The sequence below is a fragment of the Symphodus melops genome (genome assembly GCF_947650265.1).
Source record: "Symphodus melops genome assembly, chromosome: 15".
In the NCBI taxonomy this organism is placed as follows: Eukaryota; Metazoa; Chordata; class Actinopteri; order Labriformes; family Labridae; genus Symphodus; species Symphodus melops.
In genome coordinates, this window is record NC_136705.1 from 4,412,852 (window position 1) to 4,437,574 (window position 24,723).

The 24,723-nt window shown below is 40.1% G+C and overlaps 1 protein-coding gene across 1 annotated transcript in view; it reads right to left on the minus strand.

The window, feature by feature from the left end:
* ltbp1 (latent transforming growth factor beta binding protein 1) overlaps nt 1-24,723 on the minus strand; it is a 91,156-nt gene that overhangs the window by 15,868 nt on the left and 50,565 nt on the right. Inside the window, exons 7-20 of the mRNA XM_079362320.1 lie at nt 22,092-22,199; nt 21,185-21,244; nt 18,010-18,132; nt 13,628-13,795; nt 11,379-11,552; nt 8,982-9,004; nt 8,410-8,512; nt 7,299-7,385; nt 6,168-6,293; nt 4,917-5,036; nt 3,687-3,806; nt 1,386-1,508; nt 809-934; nt 533-661 (exon numbers count right to left, since the gene is read on the minus strand). Coding sequence (XP_079218446.1) covers nt 533-661; nt 809-934; nt 1,386-1,508; nt 3,687-3,806; nt 4,917-5,036; nt 6,168-6,293; nt 7,299-7,385; nt 8,410-8,512; nt 8,982-9,004; nt 11,379-11,552; nt 13,628-13,795; nt 18,010-18,132; nt 21,185-21,244; nt 22,092-22,199 — 1,590 coding nt within the window. The remainder of the gene's footprint in view (nt 1-532; nt 662-808; nt 935-1,385; nt 1,509-3,686; nt 3,807-4,916; nt 5,037-6,167; nt 6,294-7,298; nt 7,386-8,409; nt 8,513-8,981; nt 9,005-11,378; nt 11,553-13,627; nt 13,796-18,009; nt 18,133-21,184; nt 21,245-22,091; nt 22,200-24,723) is intronic.

A 24,723-nucleotide genomic window follows, 5' to 3' on the forward strand; every position in this document is an offset into this window, starting at 1 on the left:
TCTGAACCATAGCTGTGCAGGGTTTTTTTAAGGTTTATCTTCGGGCTTTTTATGCCTTAATTGGACATATGAGAGAGAGAGAGAGAGAGAGAGAGAGAGAGAGAGAGAGAGAGAGAGTGGGGAGTTACGTGCACGGATGGAGCCACTGGTTGGATTCAAACCCGGGCAGCTCTCTTTAGAGGAGTTTAGCCTCTATACATGGGGCCCGCTGCACACACTAACCACGAGGCCAGAGGCGTCCCCAGGAGCCACATTTTTAAGGAAATTATTAAACTTCCTCTTCTTAGTTAGGAACCAAAATACCTTCAGTCACAGCTGTAAAAACATATATTTGAGGTCTCTTAAATGTATGAGAGATGTTTCATGTTTTCATGACACTTTTCTGAAAAGTATTTGTGCCCTTCTTTTAATCCAGAGGAAGAATTGACATAATGTGCATAACAGAAAAGAGGTCAAGAATATCTTTACTGTGTGTGTGTGTGTGTGTGTGTGTGTGTTTCAGGGGGGTCTATGTAGTGTAGTAGCATATTACCATCACAGGAGGGCGTGTCGATGCTGGCACTGAATCCAATGTCAGACACACACAGATAGGATCCCTCTGTGTTGTGACACTGACTGTGGGGGGAACAGAGCTCTTGTTCATCCACACACTCATCAACATCTGGGAGGACACAGACAGAAATCCACTGAGAGGCATGTTCATCTATCAGAGCAGCACATTGCACAGTGTGTAACACTTGAAACTTTTAATCCGGGATCAGAAATATGTCTGGTGTTGAAAGGATGCGACCGTGCTTCAGCTCCCTACCACCGCAGCTGGTGCCGTTGATCTGTCTGTATCCAGAGGGGCAGGTACAGGTGTAAGAGCCAACATTGTTAACACACTCCCCAACAGCCCCACAGGGCTGGGCTTCTTCTAAACACTCATCCACATCTGGAACACACAAACGTCAGTCCAGTGAATTTTAAAGGAATTTAGTTTGTATAGCAAAGAGCAAATGTATTCATGGGGAGATTGGAGCTCGATCATTCATGAAAAACATGCGTGAAAACTGTTTCCTAGGAGGGGTTGTTTGAATTTGTGTCCTGTTTTTGTGTTGTTTTAAATTATTATTATTATTATTTGTTTTCCGTGAAAGCTCGCATCATTCAGGTCACAGGGCTCCAAAGCTTGATCCATAAGGTTACTGGGCTTGATTTAAAGTCTTGAAGACGTTTTATCTTTCCGATGAAACGTCTTCAAAACCTTAAACCAATTCCAGTGACCTCTTGCCCAAGCTTTGGATGTTGCTGTTGCAATTACGATTTTGCTTTTATTGTTTTTGTTGTTGTTGTATAGTCCATCAAAGTGTATATAGAGCCGGGGTACAGTAAACATATCATACCGTCACAGTTGTCTCCTCCTGGGGACACTCTGAATCCTGGGCCACAGTGACAGATAAAGGAGCCCTCAGTATTCTGGCAGTGGCCTCTTGTACACAAGCTCTGATTCTGGCACTCATCTATATCTGAAAGAATACAAAAGTTCATCACTTACAAAGCAGGCAAAGATTGAAGCATTGTTCCTGAATGTCGCTGTACTCTTCAAACAGTAGACAAACAATGGGCTGAGAACATTAAATAACTCTTCAGGTTAATTGCTTTAAGGAGGACTTGCAAACAATAATGAACATGCTGCTTGTACAACACTTTGACTGAGATGTCTCCTGTGCTGTGGACGCAGTGAGTCCCTGTGATTTATGGTGTGAGTGGCACACAGTGTTGGAGCTGATCTAATTAATGCTGGAGGGCACAACATTCAGGTAAACACAGGCGCTGTAATTGGAGTGGCACCTTGTACAGTAATTGGTCAGTGTAACATTGATATATAACGGCAGCATTGAGTGGCATGTAATTATTAAAATTTGACTTGGTTTCCGTAGCAACAAAATGAACTTATTAGGAAGTGTTGTGTTGCAGTGTTTGTTGATCGAGAGCCGAGGGGGCATCGGCTCCACTGTAACCCTGTAAAGGTCTCGTTTGTCCCGTGAAGCCTGACGATGTTTAATACACCTCGATGAGAAATACATGAATACAATACTTTATCACTGAAATTAAGTAGAGTTTAAGTGAAGGTCTTTCGTTTTATGACGTTTTTTCTGACACACACACACCTCGCAGAACGAGATACCAAGGCTTTAATGTAGGGTGGTTTTACACACACACACACACACACACACACACACACCTACACACACACACACACACACACACACACACACACACACACTCACACTCACACTCACACACACACACACACACACCTACACACACACACACACACACACACACACACACACACACTCACACTCACACTCACACACACACACACACACAAACACACACACACACACACACACACGGTCTAGGAGATGTGACATGCCCTGAGCTTGGCAGTGTCATTCCAACATCTGTGAGCTGGGTTAAAAAACTTCTTTAAAAGGACTCTGTTGCATGGCCTAATTATTTCCTCTCAGCACCACAACCAATCACTGCCACCCAGCTGTGGTTTGGCCCGTCCTGTGTGCAAAAGCTGTCCAAACCTCACAGCTAACCTCGTGTCACATGGGACACAGGAGCAGCAGACCACTGAAAGACGATAAATGGGCACACCTCTAATTTCCAGGAAAACGTTGGCTAATATTGTGTGTTTTCTGGAATGTTTTACTCGATTTTATTGCTTGGTTGGTGTTGTATCTTATCCCGTATGTGATTGCTGGGCTGATTACTCTACATATCGATGACTAGATATTACGCACTATGAAGCTAGGATGTCATCGAACTATTCCAAGAAAGATTAACTTAATTAAAAGTCCAAATAACTGAGATTAGAGACAGCTTTCACTTGAGGAATTACCAAAACAGTGAGTTTTAAGTATGGTTCAATGTGTCTGCTATATTTTGGGGCAAAAGTTTAAGCATGTGTATGTTGATGTTTCAAAAATATCTGCTTCCAGATGTATACGAGCAGTAGGTGTAGCAAAGTTGTCGATCTTCGTTGTCTGCTTCACACAAGATTTAAGTGCAGCTTCCAAGGATTTAATCATGGACTGTATAAAACATGGAAGTAATGTCAGTGACATCATCCATTGGTTTCTGAAGGGTTTTTTTTAACCTCTTGATGTGACAATCGACATCAAGGGGTTAAAGACAAACCGTGATGGTTGCCATGTTGAAAAAAATGCTGTATCAACTTCACTTCAGGTCAACCAAGTGACAGTCAAAGAGGGGGACTTAAGGTGGGCCTTAAGCCTCAAAGCAAGCAGCTGAAGTGCCAACACTTGCAGTCATATCAGTATTGCTCCTAGCAATACCTAACTCCTATACTTCATCAAATCCAAATAGATAATTTGAAAAAAATAAATAAAATCAATGTCCATGAAGTGTGGGTTTTTTTTTTTTTTTTTGTACCAGGCTGTTAACGTTTTTATTTCTGCCATAAATGTGGACATTGTAGAATGGGTGTGTATGTGACTCCTGGAGCTTTTAGTGACAGCCTCAAGCGGACACTGGAGGAACTGCAGTTTTTTGCACTTCAGACTGCTATTTTTGGCAAATGTTGTGGCATTCATTTACCTGAATATTCTTACATTCATTATTTGAAACAACAACAAAAAAACGTTTATTGCAGTAAAGTTTTGACATACCTTCACACTGGGATCCCTGTGCCAAGAAGCCGTCAGGACAGAAGTGACAGTAGTAGCTGCCGAGAGTGTTGTAGCAGAAACCATTGGGACACAGCGCTGTGTCTTCACATTCATTAATATCTTAAAAAAAAAACAATACAAAAATCTGTCATGTATAATCCTAGTCCAGATTGCCAGGTGTTGATAATACACTCTGCCACATACTGTGGCTCACAACAAAATCCAAATCTCAAACCAAACACAATTTTTGTTTCTGCACTCTGCATTGGCATTCACCCTTTAAAATAAAAGCTATTTACCTTGATATTAAAGCACAACCCAGAAGTTTCCATAAGCCTATTAAATGTAGTAGGTTGACTTTGCACCAGAGTAATGAATATCTTTAAGTATTCCAAAAATACAGTACGTCTGATGGCCTACTCCTGAGCCTATTTTTGTCTGTATGTAATTAAAACGTATTTGGTTGATGTCCTCATCCATATTAACCTCTCAAAGAACTCATGATCTGATAAGTCATCCTTGACAGCTGAGGAGAACAGATTTTTATTACAGCTCTGGGGAAATAACCATCAGGCCTATTTGCCCTCACAGCCCTAATTCAGTATCATTTCAGTGGGTGGGGAGAGCTGTGTTGAAATGGCAGGAAACCGCATAATGACAGGGTGCTTCATATTTATATCCCAATAAGTGGGATGAAGCAGGGAGGAGGGTGGTGCAGACGCTGGTAACAGTGTGGTCACCGTTTGTGTCCAAAATTCCTCTGACTTATAATTCTATTAGTATGCACTTGTTAGTGTGCGGAGCTCATGTTTGACCCAAGTGTTGGCTAGTGCCAGAGGGTGTGGTTGTGCATAGCATGCATAGTGTCTTAAGATTGATGGTGCATTTTATTTAGACATGAAATGTGTACGCGTGTGTGTTGGGTGCATTTCTAACACCCTTCACTAAATCATTCAATCTGTCCCTACAGCAATCCCTTTAAATATGGTACAGCAGCTTGACCACCTGTGAGTGTGAAGCACTTTGAATTGCCTTGTTGTTGAAATGTGCTTTATGAATAAACGTGCCTTGCCTTGAACCCTTTTTATTAGCAATACGTTTAATATATTTTATATTGTAAAAGAATATTAGGCAGTCTTTTTTTTTTTGGGTTCGGGACTCATTCCATCAGAGTGTAGTTCTTAAAGAGCCTAAAAAATATATTTGGCAGCATGAATAGTCACTTCTTACCATCACAAGTGGTTCCCCTTTCATTGAGGTGGAATCCCAGCTGACACACACACAGGAAGCTGCCCTCTGTATTTGTACATCTACCGCCATTGCATGGCGATGTCAAACACTCATCTTCATCTGGACAACACACACACACACACACACACACACACACACACACACACACACACACACACACACACACACACACACACACACACACACACACACACACACACACACACACACACACACACACACACACACACACACACACACACACACACACACACACACACCAGCACAACAATTGTTTAGACATCAGTAGCTGTCGTTTTACACATCCATATTTGTCAAGTCTAAATAAAAATATTTGTCATGCAGATAGTGCTGGTTGTCTGAAATGATACTTTGCTTCTCCCACAACAGGGGATAAAAATACAATATTTTCAATTCAAGAACAGATTTCTTCCACTGAAATGTGCTGACTGTGAGTGAACACAAACTAGTTTTTGAGACCCCTTAAGATTCAGCACTTGTGGGGGTTAAGTGAAGGTGCATGACTTTCTCTAAAGGCAACTTTAAGAACAAGCTTTAAAGGTCACATAATATGCAAAACACACTTCACCATGTTTTTCAAACACGAATATGTGTCCCTAGTCTTTCTACAAACCCGACAACCATAAGAAAACTACATCCTCTACGTCTTTTTCATTGTAGACACAGAAACAGGCTGTTCTGAGCAGGGCTGAAATATAGGCACGATCAAATACAGGATGAGAGTGGATTTTGGGGAGTAGTGGGACTTATTTAAACCAGTTGAAAAGGAGAAAAACAAGTGACTTTAAAAGCCTAATGGCTGGGCTTGTTACCTGTACACAAACTTTTAAACTTTGAATTTGCAGTCAAAACGACATTTATTTATACAACAATCCAATGCAAGAGATTTAGCTCACATTGATGAGCTGCTTGTATAGAGGCTTTGTATTCCTCACCAATTAATTAAACCGTTTCAAATCCATTATTTGTGTTAAATAAGCAAAAGCATTGAATGTACAGGTTGATGCCCATCAGTTAGGTATTGGCAATAAAAAAAAGATTTTTGACAAGGTGATGAAGGGACACTGGCAGATTTCCCCATTCCTCCTTACATAGTTGAGAAAAACTAACTGTACCACACTGTGCACTGCATACAAAGCTTGTTAAAAGTAAAGCCAACTTGCTGACATGAATATACACAAGATGACCTTTGACCAGTGAACTCCTCACCTACACAGGTGTTATTGGCGTCATCCAGGCGGTATCCTTCATAGCAGTGGCAGGTGTATCCCCCAGCTGTGTTGTAACAAATCCCCTGGCCACAAATATAAGGGTTGATCTGGCACTCATCCACCTCTGAGCCAGAGAGAGAGAGAGAGAGAGAGAGAGAGAGAGAGATGGATGAGGGTATTATACAGCAGCAGGATGAGAAGTAATAATGGGTCCTAAATTACTAAGCAGACCCAGACGGAAGCACAACATGCCTTTGCCACAAGTTAACAGCTGATATAAAAGTACCACAAGTTCCTGATGATAACCACGAAGTAGGTTGAAACAACTTATTGCAGGGAGGTTTATTATATGGGGATATTTTCTACATTTTTTTAATTTAACAGATTGATAAATAAGTGTAATGTGGAATTTAATTTTCAACACAACAAAACAGTTTCCACAGAACCTCAAAAAGACACTCTCCAAATAAGTAATTAATCTCTTCCTTCAGTCATTTTTTAATTAATCATATCTCAAGGTGGATGGAATTAATATTGAAGCTTGGAACCTAAGTACGTGCTCTTGTCCACTTCTGCTTCAAAAAACAAGTAAACCATTAATTATCTGCTGTTTACTCTTATAATTAGACAAATCAGCATGCTCTCGAAAGTCTGAACCTTGAAGGATCAAAGAATAAGCTCCTTAAATTGCCTCATTGCTTTAAGATAAACTGAACAAGCTACTTAAGTCTGGTATTAACAAGACAGCATAGCAACCTTACAACTATAGTTTGGCACACTGGTATAAACATAGTTAGCTAAAAAGCCATGGTGTTGTCATGGTTAATGTTAATAGTTATAGTTCAGAGTTTTGAGTTTTGAGTTTTTAAAGTTTTTAAAGGAAAAAAGTGCAAATTTTTGACGTTCAGCACCAGTCTTCAGTCTTGTACATTTTAGTCTTTAATTACCCATTTATATTTTTAGCTAATTGTTATTATTTAATGTAATTGTACAGAGAGAACACAGTCTACAAAGTTAAATTCCATGTGTGTTAAACAAACGTGGCCAATAAAGCTGATTCTGATACCCTGAGATTAGAAGAGTATGGACTGCTACAAATAAAAAAACTCTAAGAATGTTTTAGTCTTACCAGCTGATATGGTGGGAGCGATGTCCTGGCCGGCATTAGATGGAAGGATCTCCACCGGTGCAGGAGGAGAAGTCCTCTCAACGACCTCTAACAAATCAAAAAAACACAAAGACATGCACATTGATTTAGTTTAACTATTTGCTTTAACACATTTGTTCCAGTAAATATTATTCTATGATTTATTACATCTCAAAGAAAGCCGTTCACCATATTTAAGGTTCTAACAAACCGCAAAATGCCTTTTATTCATTGAATTCACTTTGTTTGCACAAAGATGTATTTAGCCTTTAGCATCAGTTATGAGTTATCTTTCATTACCTTTAAACTTTGAACCAAACTCTTATTTGAACATTTTTGTCGTTCAATTAAAACCCAGCTCTCACCTCTCAAAAAAAGCCCCTCCCCCATTTCCCAGCTGGTCTGAACTCACACTGTTCCAGAACCGGGCCTGAGCACGGTTACCTTTTTTACATAACGTCATAATACAATGCATGAAAGGCTTTACATAATCATGAGCGTGCTTAGTTTATAAGACAGGTGGACGGGAAAATTGATTGCCTCGATTGAGTCCGCCCTAAAAACAATTTCTCGATGACCACCAAGATTTTGTGGCAATGTCGTGAGTAATTAAATATCTTGCAAAAACTCTGTACCAAGACACACCTGACAGCCTGTTGGCTGTACTGAGAACAGAAAATGTTAAAGGAATTTTATAAATGCGATCTCATGACTGACATGACAGGACAATAACTGGACTCCTTCAACTACGAGGAAGGCAAATCAATTAAAGTACAGTGGTCTTTTTAGAACATCAGACTGATGTTCTGATGCTGTATTTTAGCTGTCTGTGCGTCTTCGTCATTTTTAGCTGCTTTTGAACACTTAGCGATCCTTGAGGCATAATATAAGCATGTATCACCTTTTTCTTACACACTGGAGTTAGCTAATGTTAGCATTATACATTTAGCACTACTGCACACTGTACATTACAATTATTGTTTAAATTGAGTAAAGCTTTGGTACACATAGTGCTCTGAGTTTGACAAGCTGGGTCTAAAAGCCCTATTTTGCCCATGTTACCAAAAAGGTTAAAGGGTAGTAAAGCAGGCACCTGGATAGGCTGCCTCGATCTTGACAGTGGATACACCTGGAGATAGCTGGGGCTGAATGGGTTCAACAACTGGCCTATCACTAACCACAGGCACTACCAGCTCCTTTAATGACAGGATACAAACAGTAATACAAAGTAATGTCAACAACCATATGCATTTCTTTCAGTGGAAATGTCTCAATCAAAGCTTTGGACGCTGCTTCTGTCATGCAATACAGATGTTGTGCTGTGAAGCATATTAGCATTCAGCCTGTATAGCAACTGACTGCAGAATAAATGAACAGCTCAGCGAGCAAGCCATGAAGCAAAAAATAAATGTCAATTATGCACTGACTTTCTTCTTTTTCAGGGGGTAGAGGGGGTCAGTTAAGGACTTGGGTCTATTTGTGGTACTTACAAATACTCATAACAGATGTACACATTGACGCACTGCTCAGTGCTGACCAGCTCAAAGTCATGCAGCAATGTTGCTGACTTCATGCAAAGATGATTCTGCAACTCCTCAGCAAAAGTATTGTCTGAGCATGCAAGCTGCTTCTGACATTGTTCACTCTTGAAAGTGCCCAACCTACCTGATCTGGTGCAGTTGTTGCTACTGACCCACGGAAAAAAGAAACAAACATTTTAAATACAAGGTGGTTCAATAATACACTGCATGTGACTATGGAAAGGCACTATAGCAGTAACACCTATCTGGATAATGTCTTAGAGCTCAACAGCAACTTAAAGTAAGGAATCATCACAACCTCTCTAAAACCGTTCAAATAACACTGAACGTTACTTGGTGGAGAACGTATCTATTGGATTGATTTGCATTAACTAGACTTGCGATTATATAGGCAACTGGTTTAATATCAACGTTTTTATATTGGCTTTATAAGGGGAGCCCCACCCGAGAAATGGCTGGCCCCCTGAAAGGCCAGGTGAATGGGCCCTCCACAGTGTTGGATCAGAAGCGTTAGCCTCCTTGCTAACATTTTCCTCCTCTACCTGGCTCGAATTCAGCTTCTGAAACTTTTTAAAGAATGTTTGCTAACAAGTGACCTTTGGGATTAAATGTTGCCTTTCTTTCTGGCATCCTGAAATTATACCCATCCTGACATCACTGGCCTATCCATTAAGTTGAATGTGCTCGCCCACAACTTTAATGTCCATAAATCAAAGGGTTCAAACCCTTTTAAGAAGCTGGGATATACATTTTGAAACAGTTTATAACAAATAAAACATGTTTTTTGTTGTGTTAAGGAGTAATGGTAAGTATATAGGTTTTAAAAAATGTGTTAAGATTGCTTAGATTTCGGATGTCCATTTTTCAATAAACACTAACAGGCCCCCTATGTGCCTGAGCCCAAAAGAGTTCTCCCCCTTTTCCCCCCTAATGGGCAGCTTTGATTAAGGTCAGTGACACTGAAAGACAAAAAATCCCAAAGCACACATGAAGGGTTATTTAAACCCGTTAATGTTCTACAGAGCAAAGGCTTCCCTGTGTGCTGGTGCTTTATGAGTGTATTTCAATGTGCAATTATGGATTTATTTGTGGACAAAATTGGCCCCATTCTATGCAAATGAACCTATTTGCAAAAACTGTCTCATTTTCAAATGACAGCACTAACAGCCACATGCAGTTAGAATTAAAATATTACTGTCTCCTCGGAGTAGGTGGTAAATGTGTAACAGTATTCATTAAGGGTGTCACACACATCTCTCTAGTGACAATTCCGCCTCTGTATGAGGGAAAAACACATCTATAAACTAAATCTTTAATTATTACTCTGACATTACAATCATAAAATCAGTCCAAGGCTGCCAGAGGCTCAACCCCGGCACACACACAAACACTTTGTCCACATGTGTGGAGATGGTCTTTCCAGTAAGAGCTGCTCTCTCTGGCTAATTATAGGGAGGACGCTTCATTATAAATAGTAAAAGTTGTATCACATCTGTGAAAGTGAGTGTCCCCGCCTCGCCCAGCTCCTTATCTTGAAGAAATGAGGGGATGGTGACAACAAAACTCCACCAACAGCCTCAAATCAAGCGTAAACAGCAGAGAGCAGAACAACTTCATGAGTGAGCTTGGATAACTAAACATGCAATGTGCAAATAAAATATTGAGACAGAGTGTAAAATGTTGGCTTTTCATGTATGGTCACACCAAAAAATGATACAGATAAGTTCATCCAGGGACCTTATTAAGCATGAATATTGTACTGTAATATACAAGGTAGAAAGGTATCTTAATGGAGACACATCACAGGTCTCCCAGCTACCTAGGATGCTAACTTAAAAGCCAATTAGCACACTGGCTGGTCAACAAAGTTTATTCAAGAAGTATCTGAATGTATGAACTCCCAACCTTTGTTTGAGTGATGCATTTGAATTGTATTATGCACAAAGTCATGCTGTGTTGTTAACACTTGATAAATATTGCAAACCACATTTTTAAAAAAACTCCTCACTTCCTCAAACCAAGTTTGTCAAAATGACAAACTTCCCGCTCCCAGTCATCACATTACTATCATGGTCGTCTCCAAACACTAATCATCTTGGGAAAGTGGGTTTCTGTCCAACTTCTTTAAGCTCTGTCCTCTCTGCCTGGAAAAGTCTGTCTGTACTCGTTTACTCCAGAGGACCGCAGAGGTAATTTGGACTTGCAGTCTTGCTTTGGCTATGATGTTACGAAGTGTCTCCTCTTTGTGGCTGCCAAGCATGTCCTAAATTACAACCAGGGGAAGGTGAAGCTCTTCCCTCTCGCTAAGCCAGGTTTGTGTCCCCCTGTCTTTGCCTCTTCTAAAAGACTATTTTGATTTGACATGTATAAAAAAAATGAGACATGTACCAAGTGCAATTTCTTTGACCGAATCTGCTTTCCAATTTGTTTATAGCCCTGAGTGAAAATAAATATTCACACACACAAAAAAAAAAAAAAAAAAAAAACTCTTTCGAAACCAGCTTTTTTGGTCGAGACTTACCTGGTATGATCTCTTCTGGTTTCCCAAAAGCCTCCACTGGTCTCTCTGGTGTTGGCAGGGGCTGGGGAGGGGCCAGGTCAATGGGCTCCTGGTAAACAGGGACTTGCTTTTGGACAGGTGGATTTGGTAAAACTGTGTAGCCCATTCCACCAGGACAGGTCTCTTTGAACTTAGCTACATGACAAAACACAAGTGAATATCATACAAGTGAAAAAGTGGGCTCAATTGCAAACTATACATTTTCAAAGGGTTATTTTGGGGCTTTTTATGCCTTTATTTTAGAGATAGGATAGTAGATCGAGTCAGAAATCAGAGCACATGAGGGAACGACATGCAGGAAAGGAGGTGCAGGTCGAATTTGAACCCGGGCAGCCAGCTTGGACAACCACAGCGTCAGTACATGGGGCGTGAGCACGAACCACCAGGCTATCAGTGCCCCACTCTACATTTTCAAATGTTAATATCAACACATTATCTATTATTAGGACATGTACTGAAACAATATTGTCTACAATGATAAAATATCTTCTATAAAGGGTTAACATGATGAAGCTCTAAACAAACAGATAACTGATTTTTAAACTAGTACTCAAAATCTTCAAACAATGACAAACACTCTTTAATAGAGAAGCACTTTGCACATTGACGTCCCAGTCTAACAATCCACATTGCATTACCGTGTTGCAGAAGCACGATATGTATAAAAAATCAGCGGGAGCTTCACATACACACACTGACATGCACACATAGCACTGTCCTACCCTGCTGGTGATCCGGTCTCACCTCGATAACTACTCTTACTGCTCACGACACAGATCAATTCCTCCCTTGTTATGCTTCCATGAAATTCATATTAAAGAAAAGATAAATACCCTTCTTTGATCGGGAAGTCTGAATAGGGCTGCATCATGGGAGGAGAGCACTGGGGAGGACATGCAGTAAAGGGGCTCGGACACAAACCCAAAGATGCTCCGGTGAGGACTGCAGCTTCCGTACATAAGACGTGCAACAATGATTTTCTGTGACATAACCCAGCCGTGTATCTTCAAACAAACTGCATACACTGTGTTCAATACAGATTGTACTACGCCTTCATGAAGCATATTGCTGGCATAAACAATGTTGAACGATAACAAAATCATGGTGCATCTTCTGGATGCAGCTTCCTGCAACTTCCTGGACTGAAACATTGACTTCTAAAGATACAAAATAAATAGGAAAGGAGCTTGCGGGTGTATTAACAGCTAAAGCAAAAAGATTTACGAGAAGAAACTCTATAAGCCACTAATTAGCCAAGCCATAAAACCCATGCAAACATAAACTTTCAGAGATTAAAGAGACTGAAACAAAAACACATGTTTTTCTTTCTTTTTGCTTTCGTAGGTTTCTCTTTTAATTAAATATTACAAACACATATCAATATAGAGCTGGTTGATGAAATTGTGTTTTCTATTAAATGGTCCAGGAAACAGAAGGGTCTGTATTTGATAAACGGAATCCTTCTCCCCGTAAGCAGCCTTACTGAGAGCACCTGGGCTCGATGCTCCCCGTCACTATACAAGCTGTCAGCACAGTCTGATTGGAGAGACTTTGTGCATGCACTTTGTTTGGTTACTTTGTCTTCCTTTTCCATCAAACACTTGCACAATACACTTTTCACACACCCACTAACTTACACTACTGATGTCTAAACTTCATCTCTTTTGAAATAGAATTCATATTTTTAAGAGTTATTTTGGGGTTTCTCCCTTTATTTGCCACGGCCCTTGAGCCAGCCTGAAGAATTCTAAGTATATCTATAAGGCATTTTAAAATATACCCCTAGCTCTGCCATGAAGGCCAGACTGGCCAACTCAGAAGAATAAAACAGGCTTTAGACAAAGCCAGTTGAACTTGAGTTTTAAAAGTAAAATAGACACTAATATATAGTGATTTAATGAAGAGAAAAATGCAACCTTGATTATGTATACTTGATTTAGGTGCAACCCTTATGTTCTCCTATCTTTATTTAATACCCGCTAATCTCATAGTAACACCTCTAGTCCCACTGGGCAGAACTAAGCCTCAGTTCTATGTATTGTTTTAAAAAATTGCTGATTTAAAAGGCCAAATGAGAAGGCAAGAAAGTTGAACCTTGTTTGGCATGATTTTTTCCTGATAAAATAGAGAGAAAAAGTGTAAGGGGTAAATGACTTGCTTAATGTTCTCACTGGGACATGACAAATGTCTGACGTGGCTGACAGCCTTACCTGTTCCTGGAAGGGGGCATTTGTCACAACGAGGGCCCCAGGCTTTGCCCACACTGCAGCAGCAAAGCTGTTTGCTCAGCTGGGCAGACACTGGGTGCAAACACTGCCTCCCTGAGCTGACCAAACGGAAGCAAGCACCCTTCTCCTCTTGGATGGCAGGCGTGTTGGCTGATGAAGTGCGCAGGAGGAGGACAGAAGAGCAGGGGGAGGCGTAGGAAGTGTTGCAGGAGACATACATGGGGGTAAAGATAGGACAGAGAAATATAGAAGACCCCATCACCAGAGCAAATGTTGTCAACTGAATAAACTACTGCCACAAACACAGACTAAACATGTGTCTAAGACAATACAGAGACAAGTCTATATTTTGCACTTAGAAGTTGGACACACATCGTTTGAACGCATTCAAACACAATACAGTAGAAAAAACCCTATAAAAACACTTCTATGTAATCATGCCAATGCTTCATGCAATTCATGCACACACATCAAGCGCTGGCTCAGATAAAAGCATGCAGGAGAGTTTGGATCAGTTGGTGCTTTTTCAAGTCTTATGGTTTAATCCAACATTTTCACTGAATGCCAACTGGAAACTGTTCTTAGTGGAACACAGACTAAATAATCTCCAAGGAAAAACAAAAAATGTTTGGTTCAAGTTTTCCTTTTTGACTGAAACGTTACTTGGAGTAAATCATTTCAATACTGGTTAAGTACTCGACTTATTTTGCCAACAAATTATCAGATTTCAAAACATCAGGAATGGCTTGTAAAACGATTAGCTGAAGCTGGTGCTAAGGCTTTACTTCAGCTAAATCTACCCAAGAAGGTTGTCAATGCTTACTAAACAGTTACAATTCTGAATTCCTCAACTGTGAAGACATAACACTCAGACATACAGTGGTGATGAGAAGTGGTGAGAGGGATTCATCTTTTGGGCATATGTCTTACAGTATTTAAGATGGGGATGTTTGAAAATTATTTACCTTTTTGTTCAAAGTTAAAATAAAGTCTACATCAAGGAGCAAACATCTTCTGAGACCTTTCCAAAGTTTAAAAAAAGATGCCTTCTAAAGGTCTGCAATCCTGTAACCCCTTGGTCTGACAACAGACCAGAGTAGGAATTTTGAGACCTACGTTATAGCCAGTGGTTGGACAGAAAGAAGAGATTAAAGATTTCATGCCCAAGACTATAGAGCCACAGTAAAAGTTACCATGGTTTGCCATCGTTCATTGTACGACTAACAACTTGGGACATCTTCAAATGGACTGACATCAATAGGTATTTTTCCCCAGATACACTTTTTAAGATTTTGGTTGAAATTGTCTTTAGGTGTTGATGGTCTTTGCTCAGAAAAATAAATTTAAAAAAAAATCTGTCATCTGTAGCAATTGTAAAGGTGTAAAAACTTCAACCAATGTCTGGACTCGACCACATTTTATAAACCAATCAAGCCTCTCTATCCCATACTTGCACGAGCCCACACTGAAAGCATGAGCTGAAACCTGCTTATGAACCAATGGCGCTAGTGTATGTAAGTGAGGGCCGTGGCTTTTGAGGGAGCACAGAGGGGAGGGGGTGGGTGAATACCCACAACAGAGAGGATGCTACCTTAAAAATCACACTAGTTTTCAAAATTACCTTCCCTGCCTTTAAATTTACTTTGACCACGACATCATTTAAGTCTTGCTTTGTGGTGTTAAAACATAAGTGCCATCAGAAGAGGTTGTCTAAAAGCATTTTTCATCACATCTTTTATTGAATTTAACACTTCTTTAAAGGTCACATATAAATTCACTCTGATCCTGTGTTTCATCATGCATATTCAGCCCTGCTCAGAACAGTTGCTGTTTCTGTAGCTTTAAATGCAGGTGTCTGACCTCGCCACTCTCTTTGAGGACTTAGGTGGCTTGGACTTTTTCGCACCATTTCTCTGCACCAAGTGGAGCAGACAAAAGATGGAGGGGATGAACTGTGCTCATCATTTGCAGGGTTGGAGAAAGTTTCGGGACACATAGTGTTAGTAAAATTGGACATTTAATGGTAAGTTATTGCCAGTTAAATAAAACCTCACTGTTCAAAGCATATATGCCCACTTAGAAAAACAGCCTGTGAAACTCTACTTAGACCTCAAGAGAGAAAGACTGTCGAGGCAGAGTCTAGGAGAGAGGTATAAAAACACTTCAACATTTAACATCCCCAAGAGCAAAGTAAGCCCCATTATTGTGAAATGAAAGAAGTCTGAACCCACCAATATTCCTCCAGGCCATCTTTTTTTTTAAATGAGTAAACAAGCAGTGATGGCCTTGGCCAGGATGGTATCAACCAAGAACCAAGAAATTAGGTCCTCTCTCTGCAGGATTTTTCTGTAGAAATGGGAAAAGCTGCCAAAAAGGAAAACTATCCCTGCAGCACTCTGCCAGTCTGGCCTTCATGGCAGAGCTAGGGGACCGAGCAACTCCATAGTAAAAGGCAGATGACAACCAGTCTGGAGTTTGCCAACCGGCACTTTGGGGCTGTGGGAGCATAAGGAAAATCTTTCTGTGGTTTGATGAAACCAAAATTATGCTCTTTGGTCTTGCCAAGAATCTGCACGGTGGTTGCAGCATTAGGCTCTGAATATGCTTTTCATCTTGAATGAGTCAGTGTCAGGATTTAGGTAAATAGGTAGGAAAAAAAAACATGAATAGAGCAAAGTCCTCAAAGAAATCTTCTCACGAAAGCATTCAGTACGCCCAAAACTAAGTCTACAGCGGATGGTTTCACACTGAAAGCATCTGTTAACACCTTCCCAACACTAAAACTAAGGGGATCTAACTAATGTTTATTATAACCACTTATGTCCAAAACCACATGCTTTTTTTTTTTGAAGTAATTGTGAATAGTATGGGTATTATTGAGTATACTTGAATCTTAACTCAGAAGTATTCATTGCATCGCAATGAGTATGTAATGAATGTCAAATCCGTAGCATGCAAATGTATTTATACAAGACAAGGCTGAATGTAAAATGTCTTTTCTTCAGACTGTACAAAGCTTGCCAGCCAGCCAACAAGCTGCATTAACGTTAAAGTAACCATGACTGTAATTTCTTAAATAAGTGGCCAAATAATATCTAAATGATTACATAGCTGTGTAAGTAATCAATGTATATTGTAAAAGTATAAATATGGCCTGACAGATGACCTGGTGCTTTCTTATTCAACATAGCTCAGACTTAAATTCATTTCTATGCTGCTAACAGAAGGTCTACCAGGTTTAACTGAAGGAGTCCTTATCTCCATGAACAGATCACCCTACACTGTGAAGCAGAAGGCTACAAGGTTACTTTAGATTTACACATGGCACTTGTTTTTTAGTTGTCTACTTCTTACTGGGGTTATATCCTCAAGGTAACTGATTCTGAACACCTTACCTGCTAAGGAGCATGTCAAGTTTAAGATAAGGATTCAACCAGAGCACATATTGTTCAAGACAAAGGATGAACCTGAAATCACTACCTACTCACCAGTGAGTCTCCAGAAGATTGTTCATGGACTATAAAAAACCTAAAAAGCTTCTTAGGAGGAGTTTTCAGTTATGCTACTTTTAACAGGACTTGTCCAAGTCTGCTTCTGGTCATATGCTTCAAACACTGCCAAGTCCATGAGTTTTACCCACTATTGAGCTCTGTCCTTGAGAATGTGCCTCTGAATTGCTGATGGAAGACAGCAGTTACATTAATGAATTTTTAAGTCTCCTCCACTGAGCCCTTTGGATTACAAAGTGATGGTGATGAATGGACTCTTGGCTTTCATTAACCAAGATAAAAGAGAACGAGAGCGCAACCCCAGTCCCCTTCAGAATTGATCTCACACAAAGACAAACATGTACACACGAGGGATACACAGGGAACACATGCTCACAGCTTGTCAGGGCAAAGAGAAATGGACGACAAACACCACTGATCAATCATGTCCAACATTGATCACTCTGGCAGCTGTTGCTTCTGCTTCATTGCTTTCTCTACATCCAGCCTCTTGTGTTCAAAAATGAAATCTGTTGGGTTTAGAGATACTGGGAAACATGCTGGCAATCTGCAGTCGACATCCATGCATTGTATTTATTTGCAGCATTTCAAGTTGCCCCTACTGTAATTGTACTTTGTTGCAGGTGGTTTGGGTAAATATATTTCCGATGTCTGCCTACTTTCAATGATGGGAAAAATTAAACTCATACAAGAAAGCTTTTGTATGATTTTAGAAAGCAGCATGCAATAGTGATAGATTATTTATGTAAAGACAAGGTGATTGCTCCGTCTTGCACTGCACTCTTTGTGTTCTGGGTTTGGTCAATGAGAAAGACAGGAGAGACAATAACTGAAACAATTAAACATTTTACTTACTAATGCATGCGGTGAACGTTGGGTCAGGGACAAATCCAGGTTTACACATGCATCTGTAGCTGCCCACGGTGTTCATACAGTTTCCGTTTGGACATGCTCCCTGAAGCTGGCACTCATCTACATCTAAGAACAAAAACAAATACACATCCTTATTAAATCTGAGATTTTTTTTTACTACACCACTCTTCTTTGCCAAACAACAAAATGTGCTCATCCTGCAGCTTGGCAGCGTTATAGAACGCTATTTCAAAAACAGCTCCAAGGATGTCGATCATAAAAAGGAAGCTGGGCTGAATTTAGGGGGATACATCTGTTATTTCAGCAGGTGACAAAGTGACATGTCTGTATTTGATCAAGATTCAGAGAAAACAAAGGAAAGCAATAGACAATACTGTGTACAGTATATCAAATGATGCAGTATCAAAGTTGAATCCCTGGTATTGATCAATGTATGTATTAATCCCTGCAGATACATAATGGTAATCACATGTTTACATCTAATTACTTTTAATTACTCTTCTCTAAAGCTACCAGTAGAATTGATCAACATTAGTTCAATGAAAAAGGAACACGCTTACAAAGCTTGTGGAGTTAAAGAAGGATTTTGTCTTCATTATTAAAAATGGATTAGTAAACAAACAAACTTTTAGAATTAGACAAACGTCTTGAACTTCTCAAGATTTATGTACAATAACAAACACATATCACCAATCTTTGTTTCTGTATTAGCAATGCACAATGTTTAATGTAAAAGAGGTAGCTCTGAAAACTACACAAAGAATCATTGCTTTGGTCCGCAGGCCCTGTCAGATCTACAGAGCATTAAAGCCTCATTTGGCATGTTGTGACGGTCTGATGCGCTCTCTTCTGAAGGCACTGGCTGCAGTATCTTTAAGCAAGGCTGGATCTTCACACTTCCACGTAAATCACAATCATGTATGCTCCCTTTATGCACTTAGATAGGCTCCAATTAATCAGCTGGTTAATTAGACAGGATAGGATAGGATATAACTTTATAGATCCCCAATGTAGCAGTGTAGCAGTGTAGAAGTGTAGAATCAAAACAAAAAGTTAAAAAAAAAACATTAAAAATATCTCATGACAGTATTAGTGGTAGTGGTCGACGATTCGATTTTAGATTAAAGGATGAAAAGGGATACATTTCATGATTTAGTCAATGCATTAGTTAAATTCCCTTTTTAAATTCTTTTCATTTAAAAAGTTTGTACGCATGGTCTCATTAGGAGTTTCTAAATTGTGTTTACAGAGTAATAACAAATTCAAAAAAGAATACATTGATGAATCACAGACTTGTGCTTCAAACGCTCGTACGCACGGTTTAAGCACATATTAATGTGTCTGCACTGTTAGAGAATGAGGCACAGTGTTTTTATAATAACTATAATAAAGCCGATGGAGAGGCAGGTTAAGGATGGTTAGGTTGTGGAGAACCCAATGATGCTTGGGAAGTACTTTGAGTAAGTCAAAAATGGGTCCTAGTGGATGTCTGAGGGGTGGGGGCAGTGACTCTGAAGGCCCTCTCTTCTTAGGTGCTGAGTATGGTGTGTGTATGGACAGAGGGGCAGAGTTTGAGGACTGGTCTACCTTTACAACTAAAATGCTTTGGTCCACTCTATGCACTCTCTGACGTTTAACAGAGAAGAACTTGGAATTGAGAATCATGATGTGGCACTCATGGTAGTTCTAGGCAAAGCAGGGGTTAAGTTCTTTTTAAACCAGGTGCTCTGGTGAACATTTGAAGATTCTCACAACAACAGCTGTTGGAGATACATGAATATGGACCCCTGTCATGGATTACACAGCTGAATAATATTTGTAGCCCAATACCAGAATTGTTTTACATCCAATTCCAGCACACTGAATGCTTTGGACCTCCACTGTGCAATGTGCTGAGTTAAATTGAGTCCAATTCCTACAATGAGAACACACTTGGCCCAAGTCACAGACTGTGAGTCATGTCTGTAACCCACCATGACTTCCAGCTTAAAGATGGAAGGGAGCAAACATTTCTCAGCCAGAATGCTTTAATAGGCTGTTGACAGCCTACTTGGTTGTCTTTTATTGGTGAGGTGAACTGTGTTAATTCCTTTACAAAACGCAAAGAATGTTTTATTGCCAAAAGAGGAATTTAGTTAGCAAAGGAATCAATATGTGTGTACAATATGAAGGAATAAGGGCCCATTCACAATAGGCCCAGTTGTCCTGTACCATCCCTCTCCATTCCCCGCCAGCCTGCACTCGCACTGTTCCAGGAGTAACCAAGTCTGATCATGGTTACCTCTTGTAAATATCCTCTGAACACAACACATGCCTTGCTTTACATGATAGTGAGGCATGCTTTGCTTACAAAACGCTAGTCAGAAGATTAGAAAAGAGCGATACAAGCTCAAGTCCATTTATCTCTTCTGAGCGTGCCAGGGTCAGTGAAGGGTACCACGCTTAAGCACAGGTCAGAAAAATCACACTCGTCATACAAACTGGACTTTAGGGGTGAAGTGTGCTTGGGCTTGGTTTCAGTGAGTGGAAGTGAAAAAGTCAACATATAGCTGTTTTGGTTGATGTGGCCCATCAGAGACACATGTAGACGTCTTTACAAAACTACATGACAAGAACATGAGTTCTCCACAAATTGTTATTGTGATTTGATGATGGCCCTTATGGGTTATGGGTTGTGGTATGCTGTCTCTCCCCTCACTCTCTGTTAGAGGTTGCTGCTCTGCCCAACTCTCTCAGTGAGTAGTCTCACCTGCGTTAATCAGACCCTGCATGCAGCAGGAGGAGAAGTGCAGTGTGGCTGCAAGAGACGATTCATTTTGTGTGCTGGAGCTTGAGGCTACAGGAGTGGAAGCTGCACTTTGTGAAAAGACTCGACAACGATTTAGTTGTTTGTTCCTTGTTTTGGAAAACAGTTTCTCAGTTTCATTTTGTAGTTGGTTTTTGTTGTTGTGATTTATAATTGGAAATAAATCCTTACTGTATTTTTTACAGATTTCTAGTCTTCATTCTTTAATGATCCTGATTTATTAATTATTCTTGCTCACCGCATCCCCTAGAAATCTGGGGAACGTAACAATAACATAACCACTAAACAGTTTATAGTCTTAAAATGGCTTCTATGCAAACAGTTAAAAAAAGAGAGCGAGTGATCCCTTACCTTGGCAGTGAGAGCTGTTGACTCTCTTGTAACCCTGAGGACAATCGATAAGAGGGATAGCTAGAGAGTAAGAGAGAAGGGAGAAAACATGTCAGTAAAACGACAAATAATAACTTTGAAGATGTGTTTTTTATGTTTTCCGATTTGATTCAGCTACAGTTTGCTTTACTTCTCACTCAATTCTCATTTTGCACATTGATGTGCTTTAAAGCTGCATGCTCCTGCATAACTTGCTTAATTCGTATTACATAGTGACTCAGAAGACAATCAAACAACTACTAAAAACACTGGATCCACACAGGGTGCAACTTAGGCACCATAGTTGTGCCAAGAAACGTAAGCAGCTTGTAACTCCTAATTCAGAGATAATTACCTCGTTAATTCAGAAAAACACGGAAGATTATTTTCTCATGTCAATGTATTATGCTTCTGTTCAGGAGCATATTACGTATATATAGTGTCTATTTAACAAACAAAGTATTTTCTTATTGTGCCCGTATTTGGCATTAGGTCCAGGTGTATCAGCTAAAGAAAATGGATTTTTTTTGCCCATACAATTCTACAATTTATTCAGCAGACATTTTTTTTCTCCAAAGCATTGTATTTCAAAAAGAACAACACAAGTAAGGTGGAAACAACGTGAGTAAGATCAGACACACAGGTGCTGACAGGAAGTTCACAGAGGCAAAACAACATCGACAGCTACTCTTCTAATCAGCATCAAAACCATCCTAAATATGGTAAACCACACTATCAACATCTTTTCAAAGTGTCTAGATGTTCATCAAGAGTTGTGCCTTTAGCTGTTTCTTAAAGGTGCAAAGGGACTCTGCAGATCCGATGGAGATTGGTAGTTCATAACACCACCGGGGGGCGACAGAGGACAAGGGGTTAGTTAGAGACCTACAGCCTTGCTGCGAAGGTTGGATCAGATTGGCTGGAAGTGTAGTTGGCGCGAGGGAGTGTAGACCTGGATGAGAGAGTTTAGGTAAGAGGAGTCGTTTCTGTCGCTGTTCTGTAAGCGAGCAGGAGAGTTTTAAATTTCATGCCAACAGTCGCTGGGAGACAGTGGAGGGAGATGAACATCGGAGTGACATGTACTGTATCCATGCATCCATGTTAACTTGAAGACTACTGAATAGATGAATAAATAGTCAGATGAAGAAAGCATGAATGAGAGAAGTATGAGAGAGGAAGAGTTCAAATGAGACCTTTATAAGAGTGAGTGTTGGAGCGGCAGCCTGCAGAGTGTAAAGCTGTTCAGATATTCAGTAGCTCACAATAATCCAGACTAAGGAGTCAAACTTGTGTAAACCTCTGCTGCAGGTTAGAGACCTGGCCCTGCTGTAATGGAGGCACCAGTGGGGAAGTGGTACTCAAATACCTTGTATCAATAAGCAGATTGATATTTTGCTAACTGGGAAAAAACAACAAGGCGATGTTTGTCTGACCAATAAAGCCAATTTATTTACCAGCTACCAGAGTCTCCGTGGCACAATAGACTGTTTCACAATCCACTGTAAGGCAGAACAGAAGAAAAAAACTCATGCCCCTGCCATTCCTGAGCAGAACAGAGGTCGGGCTAAACTCTGCTATTGTAGAGACTCCCACTGAGATGTGTACAATGAGGCTGAAGTTTCACCCTCATGATGTTTATGAGGCATAAGGGCTAAAAGTTGGCATTAAAAATATGAGTCTGCTCTGAATCAGAATCAGCAGAACCACAATGAAGATTCAGATGAACTAACCTTGTCTCTCCTTTACCCAAACCTCATCTCTGTCCAGTCCATCTGTGACAGTATTACTAGTCTGTTATGAGTATCGACTTCATGTTAAGAGTCCATAAACTGTTGTCAAACATCAAGGTCAGTTAAAGGCAGGGTAGTTAATTTTTGAAAACTAGCATGATTTTGAAAGTAGCATCCTCCCAGGCCATTTATCACCAACTGACCTAACATCATGTTTTTTGACTGTGGAAGTGAGCTTAAGTACCTGAAGAGAACCCACACATCCTGAGGTCCTGTCCAGGAACCTTCTCGCTGTGAGGCAACAGCGCTAACAACTGCACCACCATCGTCATTATTTGTTGTGTCATGTGACCTTGCTTTGATGTTGTTTATGTAATGCAGGAAAAAACTACAGTGTCCTGAATAACCATGCTTTACAATACTCAAAGCAATTATTTAACACCATAAGTATGTTTATTTTGGGATGTATAAAGCAGGTTTACTTATTAAGCTATTTATGGGATTATACTAAAGCTATGTAACTCCAAACCACCTCGCTCCTCGCCTAAATCGATGGAAGTACTGCAGCTCTTACATTAGAGCATGTCTATACATGTTCTTCATCCCTTAGCTTTGGATTCAAAGAAGGTCCCCGGTTCTATAAAAGGGACCACAGTTGAATAACCACCTACTACATAAAAAGACTGGAAACCCCCTCCCCCACATAAAGTTTAGCTGGGTAACAACCTCTCTAAAAAGATCAGTGGAAGAGGGGTCAGCACTGCACGCCACTATGGCATTTAGAGCTTTTCCTCTCTAGAAATAACTCACAGCGGGGAAAGTCACTTGTCTTTTAATACACAGACCAGCAACAAGGGTCAGATTATGTTTCTTAAATGCTCAAATTCAGCATCTTCAGTTTGCCTGATGCTGGCTGAAGATGGGCGCTCGCTGAGGGATGCAGTATCCAGGCTGAAGAAGGTTTCACTTTGATTCATGTTGTTTCTTTGTAAGTATAGCTCTGCCTTATCTACTATAGCTTGTGGAATTATGAACTCTACGTATAGCATATTAAAGCATAAAAACCTTTGTTGGAAGTTTAGTTATCTTTAAAGACTCTAAATTCAGGTCATACTGTTAAAGCACGTCTAAACAAACACACATAAAACACATCAGGTCAAACAATCTGTGGAATGATTCCTAAATAAAAGCTCCTAGGTAAGAGGAGAGAAATACAAAGCAGCACAGGACATTCCTCACTGAGCCCAGAGGCATTACTATTAACTTCATATTGCCTTACCTGTGCAGAAACACTGTCTGTGAAGACCTCATTCTGACAGCTCAAAAAGACAACGTGTGTGTGAGGGATAAAACAGGCAATGAGGCAGCAGGAAAAGTTAATACAGATTTGTTTTTTTGCAACACTGCAGCCCTGCTGTCACAGGGTTCAAAATGTACCTGAAATGTTTTTTTGTTGAATTCAGAGAGAAAAAAGATCAGAACCTAAAAATGATGTTTTTTTGAGTGGCCCTACTTCTCATTCCAGATGTGTTTGTTCACCACCTTATTTGCCTCTATGAAGGTTTATTCTCTGATGGGCCCACTGCCCAACAGAAATGTAGTTTTGCTTATGTAAATTATGTATGAATTTGTCGATGTGCTCTTGTGGCCAAAATCTAAAAAAGAAGACTTTGAAACATTTACCAAACATGACAAAAACCTGTGGACCAACAGAACACAGCAGGGCACACGGCACAAACATCATTTCATCTTGATTAGTTTGGTTTAATGATCATGGTTGGCCAAAGCGTT